The sequence below is a fragment of the Euleptes europaea genome, chromosome 17 (assembly GCF_029931775.1).
Source record: "Euleptes europaea isolate rEulEur1 chromosome 17, rEulEur1.hap1, whole genome shotgun sequence".
Lineage (NCBI taxonomy): Eukaryota > Metazoa > Chordata > Lepidosauria > Squamata > Sphaerodactylidae > Euleptes > Euleptes europaea.
Window position 1 is genome coordinate 49,755,168 of NC_079328.1, and position 13,485 is coordinate 49,768,652.

Below are 13,485 nucleotides of genomic sequence, written 5' to 3' on the forward strand. Positions count from 1 at the left end.
AACAGGAGATTATTCAGCTGCAGAATTTGGTGCACAGAATTCAAAACCAGCCTCTGGGGCAGCTTCCTTGCAGGAGGCAACCTACATCCCCCCATCACCTGACCCAAGAGCCATCCTGGCCTTGCTGCAACTGAATTCTTCAGAGCAATCTGTGGCAGAGGTTGAACGTCACAAGGCAACTCTGGCTTCTGCACTGCCCGTCTTCCCCATCGTGTCCTGGACGGCCAATTTTTCAGCTAGTCCTGCTCCAAGCCGGGTCAGGTGGCAGGGCAGCATCCCGCCTCCTCGTGCCGCAGCAGCAGGGACATGCGGGAAAAGGTCTTGGAGCACGAGTGACACTGGTACTTCTTGACGTCTGAATGAGTCTGCAGGTGGGCGCGGAGGTTGGAGCGGTCCGCGAAAGCTCGGCTGCAGTGGGAGCAGGTGTAGGGCTTCTCGCCTGGGCAGGGAACCAACAGAGAAGACAGTCAGGCCCCAGCGGGGCTTGTCTAGAGATCTGAGCCCCCCAACTGTGGTGGTGGAAAGTGCTGTCAAGTTGCAGTCAACTTATGGCAACCCCATAGGATTGTCAAGTCAAGAGACAAACAGAGGTGGTTTGCCATTGCCTGCCTCTGCATAGCAACCCTGGGCTTCCTTGGCGGTCTCCCATCAAAATACTGAGAAAGGCTGACCCGGCTTACCTTCCAAGATCTGACAAGACTGGGCTAGCCTAGCCCATCCAGATCAGGTCCCCCAACTGTACATACTATACATTAAACTGTCCTTCTTTGGTAAGTACAGTCCCTTCTCAAAGGGCAAGTGTGTCTAGAGGTGCAGCTGTAAGCAATTTTCTCATTACTGGGGGATCTCAATTTTGTGAGAAGTGCTGGAATCCCTCTCTTTCAAAGTCAGCACCCTAATCAAGCGACAGTTCCCATGATTCTTTCAGAACAGTGATGGAAGGAAGCCACGACAGTGAAGCTATAAAGCTTCCCTAGTAGTAGCTGGACAACGAAGGAAGCTGATAGGAAGAAAGTAGATTCCTTTGAAATGCGTTGGAGGAGAGTGTTACGGATACCATGGACTGTAAAAAACAACAACAACATAAATCAGTGGGTTATAGATCAAATCAAGCCTGAACTGACCCTAGAAGCTAAAATGACTCAACTGAGGCTGTCGTAGTTTGGTCACATTATGAGAAGACAAGAGTCACTGGAAAAGACAATCAGCCATGAAAAGATGAAGGCAGCAGGAAAAGAGGAAGACCCAACAAGAGATGGATTGACCCTAGTATAAAGGAAGCCGCTGCTTTCCATTTGCAAGACCTGACCAAGGCTGTAAAAGACAGGACGTTTTGGAGGACATTGATTCATAGGGTCCCATGAGTTGGAAGCGACTTGACGGCACTTAACACACACTCAGTAGATTTTATCCTTAAAACCAACCATTCCTTGAAAGCAAGGGGCAGAAGCTTCCCGCAGGATCATAAACCTGTGGCTGCCCTGGCAGTCCTTCAGCTGAGCAGGGAAAGCCCCTCATCACGGCTACCAAGCATTCGGCCCCTGGAACAGAAGGGCCAGCCTGTGCTGATTTTCCATAATTCACCCCTGTCAAACAAGAGGCAACACTTCTGTTCTGAGCCTGAAGCGGGGGTGGGGGGTGGGGGTTTGTCGGTTGCAGCTAGAGCAGAAACAAAAAGTCACCCCGGGGCAACTTAAACAGCAACAGAGCTCTTGCAGATGCTCCCAAAGGCCTCTCCCCATGAGAACCGGAGCTGGAAGTGCATCTGGGGGGGGGGGGGGAGAAGACTGTTCATACCAACACCCACTTTGGCCACAGTTTTCCAATCAAACACCGGGTCTCCTTGAAAGGGTGTGTTTTGGTTTTAAGTGAATATCTGCCTGCAGAAAGCTCCGTCCCTTGCCTTTAATGCAGTGGGCTCCAGCACACAAAAGCTTTTGTAGTGAGACGAAATTTGTTATGTCTTTGCCAAGAGATTCTTTCTGGTTCTGTGTAACTGGGAAGGGCTCTCCTTCAAAACACGGCCCATTGAACTGCGGTGCCGGGCTCATCGGGTGGCAGTGCACAACAGCAGAGGTTAGTCATGCAGATCAGAAGCAGTATTTACACAGAAACAAAAAGAGCCTGGCTGGATCTGGCCAAGGGTCATAGAAACATAAAGCTGGAAGGGACCTCAAAAGACATCTAGTCCAACCACCTGCACAATGCAGGAAATTCACAACTACCCCCCCTCACTCCCCCATGGACCCCTGCTCAATGCCCAGAGGAAGGCAAAAAACCTCCAGGATCCCTGGCCACGAGAAAAAAAAACCTTCCTGACCCCAAAGTGGAGATTAGCATTACCCTGGCATTTAAGAAAGGGCCACAAGAGCCAAGCACTGACTCATCCCTCCCTGCCCTCCCTCTCATGATCTGCCGAAGTTCACAGAATCAGCACTGCTGACAGATGGTCATCCAGCCTGTGCTTTAAAACTTCCAGGGAAGGAGAGCCCGCCACCTCCCGAGGAAGCCTGTTCCACTGAGGAACCGCTCTAAGAAAATTCTTCCTAATGTCTAGATGGAAACTGCTCTGTCAGGAAGTTCTTCATAATGTTTACCTGAAAACTCTTTTGATTTAATTTCAACCCGTTGGTTCTGGCCCGACCTTCTGAGGCAGCAGAAGGGTCCCTCCAAACCTGATTCCCAACAGCAGTCTTTGATCATTTATGTTCTTCTGTCCACTGAATTATAAAAAGAGCATTGCTGGGTTGGTCTGAAGGCCTCACTAGTCCAGCATCAGACAGCAGCTCTAGTCAGGCGCTTTCCGGACCTGCCTGAGGAAGCCACAGGCCTGCCTCGGCCTCACCTGGTCCCCACATTCAGAACCCCACTGCCTTGAAAGCTGGAGGTTTCATTTTGCTGCTTTAGTGAATGCACATGAACACATTCAGAAGCAGCCGGGGAGAAACTGCTCTGGTAACCGGCTCTTCCAAAGAGGCACAACATCCCACCCTTCTGCATGCTGGAGCGGGGAGGGATAAAGACCACCCTGTAGAAGAGCACCTTTCTCCACCTCTCTAATTAAGTCACAGCTGGATTCGAGTCCAAGCTCACTGAGCTGTTCCCAGACTTATTTTCAATGCCAAGACTAAGCTGGGGGCCACATGTAGCAAGACATAAAGTGCTTATGAGCATGTGGCAAGGGCAATTTTCTCAACACTGTTGTGGTTTTCTATTTGAGAACATGAAGCTGCCTAATACTGAGCCAGTTCTTCAAGTCCCTCAAAGTCAGAATTGTCTACTCAGACTGGCAGCTGCTCTCCAGGGTCTCAGGCTGAGGTCTTTCACATTACCTGATCCTTTCAGCTGGAGATGCCGGGGACTGAACATGGGACCTTCTGCATGCCAAGATGAGGCTCTGCCACTGAGCCACAGACCCTCCCTGTTGTATGGACAACAACCCTGGGAGGTAGGTCAAGCTGAGAGGGAGCCGCTGGCCCCAGGTCACCCAGACAGCTTCACAGAGATCGGAAACTGGAACCCGGGTCTCCAAAATCCAACACCCTAAACTACTGCATCTACACTGGTCTGCGTTTTGAGCAGTGGAGTGACAGGTGCTGTACATAACGTCCCCCCACCCAAAAACCTGCAGGGATGCCCTCCACACAAAGGAGACTCCCCTCTTTAGCACTGTCCTTTGCCCCCTCCTCCCAGGACGCCCCCTACCTGTGTGAGTCCGAATGTGCCCCTGCAGCAGCCAGGGCCTGGAGAAGGCCTTGCTGCAGATCCTGCAAATGCAGGGCAGCGTGTGCGTGCGGATGTGCATCTTGAGGGCCCCCAGGCTGGAGTACTCCTTCTCGCAGTACTTGCAGTTGAAGGACCTCCTGGCCACCGAATGCAGCTTGCAGCGCAGCTGCCGGTGACGGGCCAGGCCCGAGAAGGAGTGGTAGGCCTTGCCACAGTCCGGACACTCCAGTCTCTCCGGGGGGGTAGCAGCCCCGCCCGGCTCCCCCAGCACTTTCTCCTCTTCTCCCTCTGCAGGGCTGCCCAGATTGAGAGTCCTCTTGGGGGGGAGTCCGAAGGCAGACGGCAGATTGAGGTTGTTCAGGTTGTCACGGAGGGGGGCCCCGGAGAGTCGGCCTCCGGACACGCCATCATCTCCAGCTGCTGTGGACTGCGGGCTGGAGCCAGGAGTTTCCCCTCTGGCCTGGCCGCTCTGCGGAAGAGGCACGGATGGGCAGGCGAGGCCGGAGCTGCGGTCCCAGAGCCGGCCCGGCTCGCAGGGGGACAGGCAAGCCACACCATCGGGCATGAGGAGGGGAAACACCAGCCCTCGCCAAGTCGGGCACAGCCCATTGCATTCTGGGGGAGAAAAGGAAGAAAGGCTTTTTAAGAAAAAGACCATAATGCTCTTCACTTCCAGATACACAACATCTTCCAGCTAAGCTCAGCAGACGTTCCCTGGGATGTCCCAGCTCTGACTGTAGGAGGGAGTCGCAGAGGTCATAACAAAGGCACTAAACATTCATGGGGGGGGGGGGAGAAAAGCAGCAAAAAACAGAATGGGGCCACATGGACTTCTCCCCACACCAGGGGGTTGGACTAGATGACCCTGGTGGTCCCTTCCAACTCTATGATTCTATGAGTGCAGGAAGCCCAAAGCAGCCTGCAGCCCCCTTGACCGATGGGTACCCAGCCTCTGCTTCAACACCTGCACAGAGGGAGAACAACTGGTTCCCAGGGAATGCCCAGCACTCTTGGCTGCACATCGCCCACCCCATACCCAAGTCTCACGGCAGGCAGTGTTTCCAAACTGCCTTCCTCCTCAGCAACCCCCTGTAAGCTTGCCTTCTTTATTCATGAGCAGGTTCTGGCCTCACTGCAGCGGGTGGATTAACTCACACACTTTCTGCCTCTGGGGAATCTTTGAACCATTAGCCAATCTGCCCCTGATGAATCCCCGCAAGTTTCCCGCAAAGTGCACCACTGGGAGACTGGGGAGCCTGTTCGCGGCCGGCAGCACACATGCACTGTTTATGCCGAACCCAGGGCAAGTCTGCTGGGTGTCTCAGTCCTCGGGTGAACCCCTGCAGCCACCCACAAATGTGAGACTTTCCTGCAGTTGTGGGCAGGGAGAGGGGGAGGCAGGCACGCTCATCTGCCAGGTGGTAGAAAGCGACGACCCTGTGGGGTTTTCAAGGCGAGGGACTGACAGGGGTGGCTTCTCATCGCCCGCCTCTGTGTTGCGTGTTGGCGCTGGATTCCCTGGGTGGTCTCCCATCCAATTACTAACCAGGGCTGACCCTACTTAACTTCTGAGATCTGATGAGACCGGGTTAGCCAGGGCCATCCAGGTCAGGGCAGAGGCCCTATAGCCGTGGTTCCCAAACTTTTCAGGTCACCGCCCCCTCGGTTCCACAAACTCAGCCCCAGCGCCGCCTACCCTATCCAACAGCATAGCTGAAGGGGCCCACCTCTAGCACCCCTCTGCTGCCCCCTTGCCTCTTAGTGCCCCCCTAGGTAATCCCACCGCCTCTGGGGGGGGGGTACTGCCCACTTTGGGAACCACTGCCCAACAGCATGACTTTAAAACAAGTGAATTGTTCTAACTGTCGCGATTCAAAATTATTTTCTTGTTGTCCTTGCTAAGTGAGGCACCCCAGGATCCCCCCCCCCTCCCAAACTGCCTCCAACGCAGCTCGAAAGCCGGAGGAGGCGGTCGGTCCGGCTGCAGCCTGGTTTCCGACCCAGAGGGGCAGCCCTGGGGGCCAGGGGCTCTGCTCCCGTGCCCTCCCGCACGGAAAGCCCTTCTCCACCGCAGGACGTCTGTCTGGCCCGAAGCAAAAGGGACCCAGCCCTTTGCACGCACCCCCGCCCCGCTCTTAACCACGGGCGAAAACGCACGGGCGCTTGAGCCGCCTTTCTGCCCTGTTCCAGCCAGGATCGAACGCACGGACGTTCTTCGAACGTTCCAGCCAGGATCGAACGCACGGACGTTCTTCGAACGTTCCAGCCAGGATCGAACGCACGGACGTTCTTGGAACGTTCCAGCCAGGATCGAACGCACGAACGTTCTTGGAACGTTCCAGCCAGGATCGAACGCACGAACGTTCTTGGAACGTTCCAGCCAGGATCGAACGCACGGACGTTCTTCGAACGTTCTTCGAACGTTCGAAGAACGTCCGTGCGTTCGATCCTGGCTGAATCCTGGCTGGAACAGGGAAGAAAGGCGGCTCAAGCGCCCGTGCGTTTTCGCCCCACGGAGCTGCCTTCTACTGAGCCAGACCCCACCTGGTCCATCCAAGTCAGCTTTGGCTGCTCGGGCCGGCAGCGGCTCTCCAGGGTCGCGGGCGGAAAAGGGTCTTTCGCACCACCTCCGTGCCTGCTCCCTGGCCCCGGGGGCCTCCCGCGCCCCCAGCAGAGGCTCGGCCACCGCGCCCCGGCCCTTCTCCGACCCGCCTCCGTTCGACCGTCGAGAGGAGCCCTCCCCGCCGCGCCTCGCCCGTCCCTTCCCCGAGCCCCTCTGGAGACGGCGCCGGCCGAGGGAGGCCAGGGAGCGCCGGCCGCCCTTCCGAGCCGACCCGCCTGCCCCGGACGGCCGCGTGGGAATCTTGCCAAGCGGCTGGGACCGGGAGGAACACGCGTGCAAAGCCGGCCGGCCCGGCGCAGCCCCGCCAGGCGCGGCTCCTGGCCCCGAGGTCGGGACGACGCGGGTCAGGCGCACGTGGGAAGGGAGGCGGCGTTGGAGGCAGGCGCGCGCCAGAGGGCCGGCCCTCCCTTCCCTTCCCTTCCTCCCCACCTGGGCGCCGCGTCTCCAGCTGCCCGTAGTTGGGGGCGCGGGTGCTGGCCGCCTTCTTGACCAGGAAGGAGCGCGGCATGGCGGGCTGAGCGGGCAACCAGGGCCGGCCGGCCCCATAAAGCCGCCGCCTCATTAGCATGGGCCGCCCCCGGGCCGCCCCGCCGAGCCCCCCGCCGCCGCCGCCCTCCTCCTCCTCCCCCCCCTGGAGCGCCGCGTCCCGAAAGGCTGGCCGCCCGTCGGGGGACCGAGCCAGCAGCCCGGCGCCCACCCCGCCCGGTGGGTGGCAAAGGGGGAGAAGGCGCCTCGAAAATGCGAGCCCGGGAGGCAGAAGCACCTGCTGACAGCTGCAGAAAAGAGCTGGCCGGGGCACGGCCACCCAGCCCAAAGAAGGCACTCGCCGTCCGCTTGCGCTGCACCTTAACGATGGTTTGCAAGGGGGTTTTGCCAGTTCACACAATAAAAGCCACCTTCAAAGTGCATTGAAAGTGGACGGAAAGTGCATTCTTTGGCCTGTGTGGAAGTGGGTCCTGCAGCACCTTAAAAGAAAAGAGACAGAGCACCGGTAGAAAAGAGACAGAGTCCTGCAGCACCTGAAAGACGAACAAACCTTCTGGCAGGGTGTGAGCTGTGACTCAGGAAAGCTCATGCCCTTTCAGAAGATTTGTTCGTCTTTAAGGTGCTGCAGGACTCTGGCTCTTTTCTACCACTAGTGACAGACTAACAAGGCTGCCCATCATGATCTATCTTAATAAAACTGGCCAACCTGCCTTGAAACCTGTAGCCAGAATTCGCTCCCAGGCCAAAGAAGGCTGCTGGAGCAGCAGTCGGTGCCAGGGAGTACGGGTTGGGGCTTTGGTCTGACGGTTGCCCTTGGAATGAGATTCTCTCTCCCCCCCCCCCAATTCTGCCTCCATTGGGCATTGAAGCTCAGAGGGTCCACACCATTTCTCAACCTAACCCATCTCGGAGGGTTGTTTTGAGGATTAAAAGCTGCAAGAGCTTGTGCGCACTGCGCCTTGAGCACTTTGGCAGAAGGGTAGCACTGTAGAAGAAAGGCGATAACCAAACAATGCTGGTGTGACAGTTGTATAGTTAAATCGCGGAACTCCCTGCCCTAGGATGGCTGCCAACTTGGAAGACTTTAAGAGGGGAGTTAACATGTTCATGGAGGAGAGGGCTATCCATGGCTACTAGTCAAAATGGATACTAGTCATGATGCAGACCTGTCCATTCCAGGATCAGAGGAGCAGGCCTGTTATCTTAGGTGCTGTGGAACACAGGCAGGATGGTGCTGCTGCAGTCGTCTTGCTTGTGGGCTTCCTAGAGGCACCTGCATGGTGTGTAGTGGTTAAGAGCAGTGGTTTGGAGCGGTGGACTCTGATCTGGAGAACCGGGTTTGATTCCCCACTCCTCCACATGTGCGGCAGAGGTAATCAGGTGAACTGGATTCATTGCCCCTCTCCTACACATGAAGCTAGCTGGGTGACCTTGGGCTAGTCACAGCTCTCTTAGCCTCACCTACCTCACAGGGTGTCTGTTGTGGGGAGGGGAAGGTGATTGTAAGATGGTTTGAGTATTCCTTAAGTGGTAGAAAAAGTCGGCATATAAAAACCAGCTCTTCTTCTTCTGGTTGGCCACTGTGTGAACAGACTGCTGGACTTGATGGACCTTGGTCTGATCCAGCATGGCCTTTCTTATGTTCTTATTATACAAGGCTGAACCTTGGCCTCCTTGCTGAGCACCAGCTCTCAGGAATCTGGCAGGCAATGAATTGTCTGCTTTTTCATCCCACCTAGTACAAGGTGCAATTAATAGCCTGTGGCTACTCTAGAGGATTCTCTGGTTTGTGCACACTTGTTTCTGCCAGCTATGAAGCACTCACAGTAGGGAGGCAATATGCCACCTTCTGGTTATTTCCCACAAGGTGCTGCTAACCCCACTCACTACCTCATGGTGAGAGACCCTTTGGCAGTAAAGCTTCCCCTGGTGACCTTTCTCTGGCATCTCCCACTTGGGGAGGCAAGAACAGGTGGGTGTTGCCAGCTGTTGTGTCTCTGCGCTGCCTTGTTCTAGGGCACTGCAGGAGCACCGGATAAGAAGACTTCCCATCCCACCCCCATTTCTTGGCTGGTACCAAGATTAAAGCAACTTGTTAGAAATCACACAAAGTTTTCAGCTCAGCCAGACAGCTGCACACTCCCAATTACTCTGCCCAGATGTTGGGTGCTTGCAGTAGTAAGCCCCTTGCAATACAGGGACGGGCCAAAGAGGCTTAGTGGTGACGAAGGCAGGAATGTCCCCAGCCCAGTCCCGGAATGCTTTCTTGGCTGGAGTGTTTGTTCCTTCGCTCAGAGTCTTTGCACACATTTGGGGGGGGGGGAGAGGGATTCCTGCCTGGTATTTAAATGCTGCAAGCTCCATAGCTGGAATGGGGGTGATACAAGCATTGTTTAATCTTTCACGCGGGGGAGGGGGGGCTTGAGCAACATCACACATTAACTACCCCCCATTAACTACCCACTGTCCTCCCCGGCTTTCAAGGCAAGCACTTCAACCCATTCAATCACTTAATGGGTTAATTTGCAACTCCTAGCCCTCTCTGGCCAGAGTCCTTCTGCAACCTGGAATCCTTACATCAGCTTTACAGATCAGGTCAGGAGCCTCCTCTCCTGACTGCACATGTCTGAAGCCACCTACTAAGTTCATAGCCAACTAACAAGGCAGGGGGACCTGCCCCCCTTCACTGTTCAGTCTTGTAACATTGAGGCTTATGCTAGCTGATATTATAAGAGTCTTGGTGGGTCTCCGCATCTGAAAAAGATACCATAGTGCTGATAAAAGTGCAGAAGAGTTGGTTTTAACGCCTTTTTACAATTGCTTCCCTTTCCCTCCCCACAACCGACACCTTGTGAAGTTGGTGGGTCTGAGAGATCTCCCAGAATTACATCTGATCTCAGTCTACAGAGATCAGTTCCTCTGCAGAAAATGGCTGCTTTGGAAGGTGGACTCTATGGCATTATGCCCTGCTGAGGTGCCTCCCCAGGCTCCACCCCCAAATCTCCAGGAATTTTCCAATCTGGAGTTGGCAACCTGGAGATGGTGCTCTCAATGGTCAGCCCCGATACAACCCATGCTTAGCAGAGGTGGGCTTTTCCAGAATGTCCTGCCTGCTGTTCATCTTCTTAGCATATTGTAGAATTGTATTTGCCACTGGGATGTCTTAAAAGGGGCCAGAGTTTTCTGCTGACCTCTGTGCACATTTAATAGGCATGTCTGAAGCCGCAAAGCCATGCAGTGGTGGTGTTTTTGGTTTTTTGAAGAATTTAAGAAGAAGGGGGGTTGGTTTTTATATGCCGACTTTCTCTACCACTTAAGGGAGACTCAAGCCGGCTTACAATCACCTTCCCCTCCCCACAACAGACACCCTGTGAGGTGGGTGGGGCTGAGAGAATGTGACTTGCCCAAGGTCACCCGGCTGGCTTCACGTGGAGGAGTGGGGAAATGAACCCGGTTCACCAGATTAGCCTCTGCCGCTCATGTGGAAGAGTGGGGAATTGAACCCGGTTCTCCAGATCAGAGTCCACCGCTCCAAACCACTGCTCTTTACCACCATATAATTGAATCATTGAAACCCTGCAACTTGGTAAAAAAGCAACTTGGTAAAAGCGAGGCGGCCTCTGAAGACAGACCCTTGCAAGGTTATGGCTGCTTGGAGAAGCCATGGGGTTGGGGCTGTGCTGTTGATCGAAGCCGGGCAGGAGATAAGATGCTGCAAGTCCTGCGTCACCCTGATAAACAGGCAGTCGGAGCCCTGATAGAGCTGGCCGGCCAGCGAGGGAGAGATTCAAAACACGAGATTTCAGAGGGGCCAAAACTGGGCTTGTTAGTTCTACTGAAGGGAGTTAATGAGGGTGTGTGTGTGTGGGGGGGAAACAGAAAAACAGGCCTTTGTTTGGGGGGGGGGGAACCCAGGAGAGGCGACTCCCTGCCCCTCTGAGCTGAGGCCGCCTTATCTCAGCTGGCTCAGGAAACAAAGCCTGCGTTTGGAATTCCCAAATTCAGGGACACTCGCAGCTCAGGCCAGCCACAGCCCTGCGCCCCCCCCTTGCCGTCCCTCCCTCCTCCAAGTGAACCTGCAGGAATCAGCTGCCCAGCTTGCGTTTTCCTCCAGCTGCTCAGTTCTGCAGGGGCCCCTTCCTGGCCGAGACCCGTTCTCCCTCCCAGGCCTTGTAGAGAATAACCGGGAGCTGAAGTCACCCCAAATCCCATGAGAATAAAGACACAGTTAAGCTCTCTTGGTGGTGGAAGCTGCCTCAGGCTAGTTCCCCAGAGAGGCAGCGTAACATTCTTCCAAATAGACAAATCAACTAAATGAATCAGACAAGGGTTGTGCAAACTGTTCCCAAATGTGCAAAGTGTCCCAGGAGAGGAGACCCCTGCCCACCGCACTGCCGGTGCTCAACCATATAGACACACATCCCCCCTCTCACAATTCTAAAGAATTAACAAGGACATTTAAAAAAACGTTATTGCAGAGCTTGAGAAGGTGCAGAAAAGAGCAACCAAAATGATCAGGTGGCTAGAACAACTGCCCTATGAGGAGTGGTTAAAACGCTTAGGGCTGTTTAGCTTGGAAAGAAGGTGGTTAAGGGGAGAAGTGATAAAGGTCTATGAAATTGTGCACAGTATGGAGTGGACAGGGAGAAGCTTTTCTCCCTCTCATAATACTAGAATGCGGGGTCATCTGCTGAAGCTGGAGGGTGAGAGATTCAAAACAGATAAAAGTATTTCTTCACACAACTCAGTGTTAAATTGTGGAACTCCCTGCCCCAGGATGTGGTGATGGCTGCCAACTTGGAAGGCTATTCATGGCTACTAGTACAGATGCATACCTATTCTTTCCAGGATCAGATGAGCATGTCTGTTATATTAGGTGCTGTGGGACACAGGCAGGATAACGCTACTGCAGTCGTCTTGTTTGTGGGTTTCCTAGAGTCACCTGGTTGGCCACAGTGTGAACAGACTGCTGGACTTGATGGGCCTGGGTCTGATCCAGCATGGCCTTTCATATGTTCTTATGACACAAAATGGAGAAAATGCATTTATTCCACAGAAAAAGTTATCACAGATACAGCGCAGTACAAGCATGCACATTTTAGCTTGCTCAACACTTCTGGTTTAAAAAAGAAATCACAGCAACAAGCAGACACTGGGACCGCCGGTGCATCTGGAATATCTGCAGGCTGCTCTCTGGCCTCACAGCTGTTGGAAACATCAGCCAACAGTGCAGCCGCTAACTCATGAAGCTGCCTGATACTGAATCAGACACTGGCCTGTCAAGGCTAGCCCTTGACAGACCAGTCTTCTTGACTATTCATTGCATATGGCCACGTCTAAAACACTGCCTGTTTGCATGCAACTTTAACTGTTCCCATCATTTTTTTTCCTGGCAAAGGGAAAACTGAAGAAAGGCTATAAAGGGGTGTGGGGTGTGTGGATGACTCTGGGGGAGGACCTTACAGAAACTCAAAGCAGCTGTTTTTTTCTGCTGATGGGCCTGCCCGTGTCTCCCCACCCCTCCATTGCAACATGGACAGTTTTGTGCTCAAGCTCATGGTTTGTGCCGAGCTCCAGCAAAGCGGCTCCCTCATTCTGTAAGCCCTGAGCGCCCCCAGAGATTGGAACGCCTGATCCCCCCTGGCTGTTACATCCCACAGATGGAACTCACGTTTTCCTACCGACAGGCTTGATCCTGGCAGCCCGACTCTTCGCCATCTAGCTCTCAGCACATGCTCAGCACCAGCTTCCTGTATGTTTTCGGTCTTGAGGAACAAGCAAGAGTGCCACTGAATCCCCCAACCCACCGCCAGGTCCCGCTGCTTTGTGTTGGACCATCCTGGCTGAAAAGCTTTTAGGCAAAGCCCGTGGTGTCCTGAACGAGCCCAACAGTCACCTCAAAACCTCGTTATTTGCTTGTTGCGGAATTCCTTTTTTAAATTTCAAATTGCTATGATTGGACAGGCACTACCTTCCTTTTCTTTTCCCACCAGTTGACACCCCCATGCCTGAGATAAGAAGAGTTCGTTTTTATATGCCGAGTTTCTCTACCACTTAAGGGAAAATCAAACTGCCTTACGATCACCTTCCCTTCCCCTCCCCACAACAGACACCCCGTGAGGTGGGTGGGGCTGAGAGAGCTCTAAGAGAGGTGTGACTAGCCCAAGGTCACCCAGCTGGCTTCATGTGGAGGAGTGGGGAATCAAACCTGGTTCTCCAGATTAAAATCCACTGCTCCAAACCACCTGCTCTTAACCACTACACCACACTGGCTCTCCCTGGAAAAGAAACTGACCAAGTGGTGGAGGAAAGCGCCATCAAGTTGCAGCTGACCTATGGCGACCCCATAGGGTTTTCCAGGCAAGAGAGGTTCAGAGGTGGTTTGCCATGGACTGTCTTCTCAGGAGCGCTCCTGGACTTCCTCTGTGGTCTCCCATCCAAGTACTAACCAGGGTCAACCCTGCTTAGCTTCGAGATCTGATGAGATCGGGCTAGCCTGGGCCATCCGAGGAGACACAAAACTATTCCTTGCTGGGGGTGGGGAAGTTTCACTGTACAGAGTCAGAGAACCGAGATTTCGAGGCATATATTATGATGGGCAGGCCGCTCTTATCTCCAGCCCGCGTTGCTCAACCACTGAGTAATGACTC

General features: G+C 54.2%; 1 protein-coding gene across 1 annotated transcript; it reads right to left on the reverse strand.

Annotated features, from left to right (window-relative positions):
- Positions 1-251: 251 nt before the first annotated feature.
- On the reverse strand, positions 252-6,857 carry SNAI3 (snail family transcriptional repressor 3). The gene is made up of 3 exons (XM_056862750.1): positions 6,779-6,857; positions 3,706-4,341; positions 252-439 (listed from the first exon to the last, which is right to left on the reverse strand). The coding sequence occupies exons 1-3, from the start codon at positions 6,855-6,857 to the stop codon at positions 258-260; spliced, it is 897 nt and encodes a 298-aa protein (XP_056718728.1). The 3' UTR covers positions 252-257.
- Between the last annotated feature and the right edge of the window lie 6,628 nt (positions 6,858-13,485).

Coding starts and splice junctions, on each gene's coding strand:
- SNAI3 (XM_056862750.1), bottom strand. CDS start 6,857: ATGCCGCGCTCCTTCCTGGTCAAGAAGGCGGCCAGCACCCGCGCCCCC. Junction 4,342..6,778: donor GCTGGAGACGCGGCGCCCAG/GTGGGGAGGAAG, acceptor TTTCTCCCCCAG/AATGCAATGGGCTGTGCCCG. Junction 440..3,705: donor GCACATTCGGACTCACACAG/GTAGGGGGCGTC, acceptor TTCCCTGCCCAG/GCGAGAAGCCCTACACCTGC.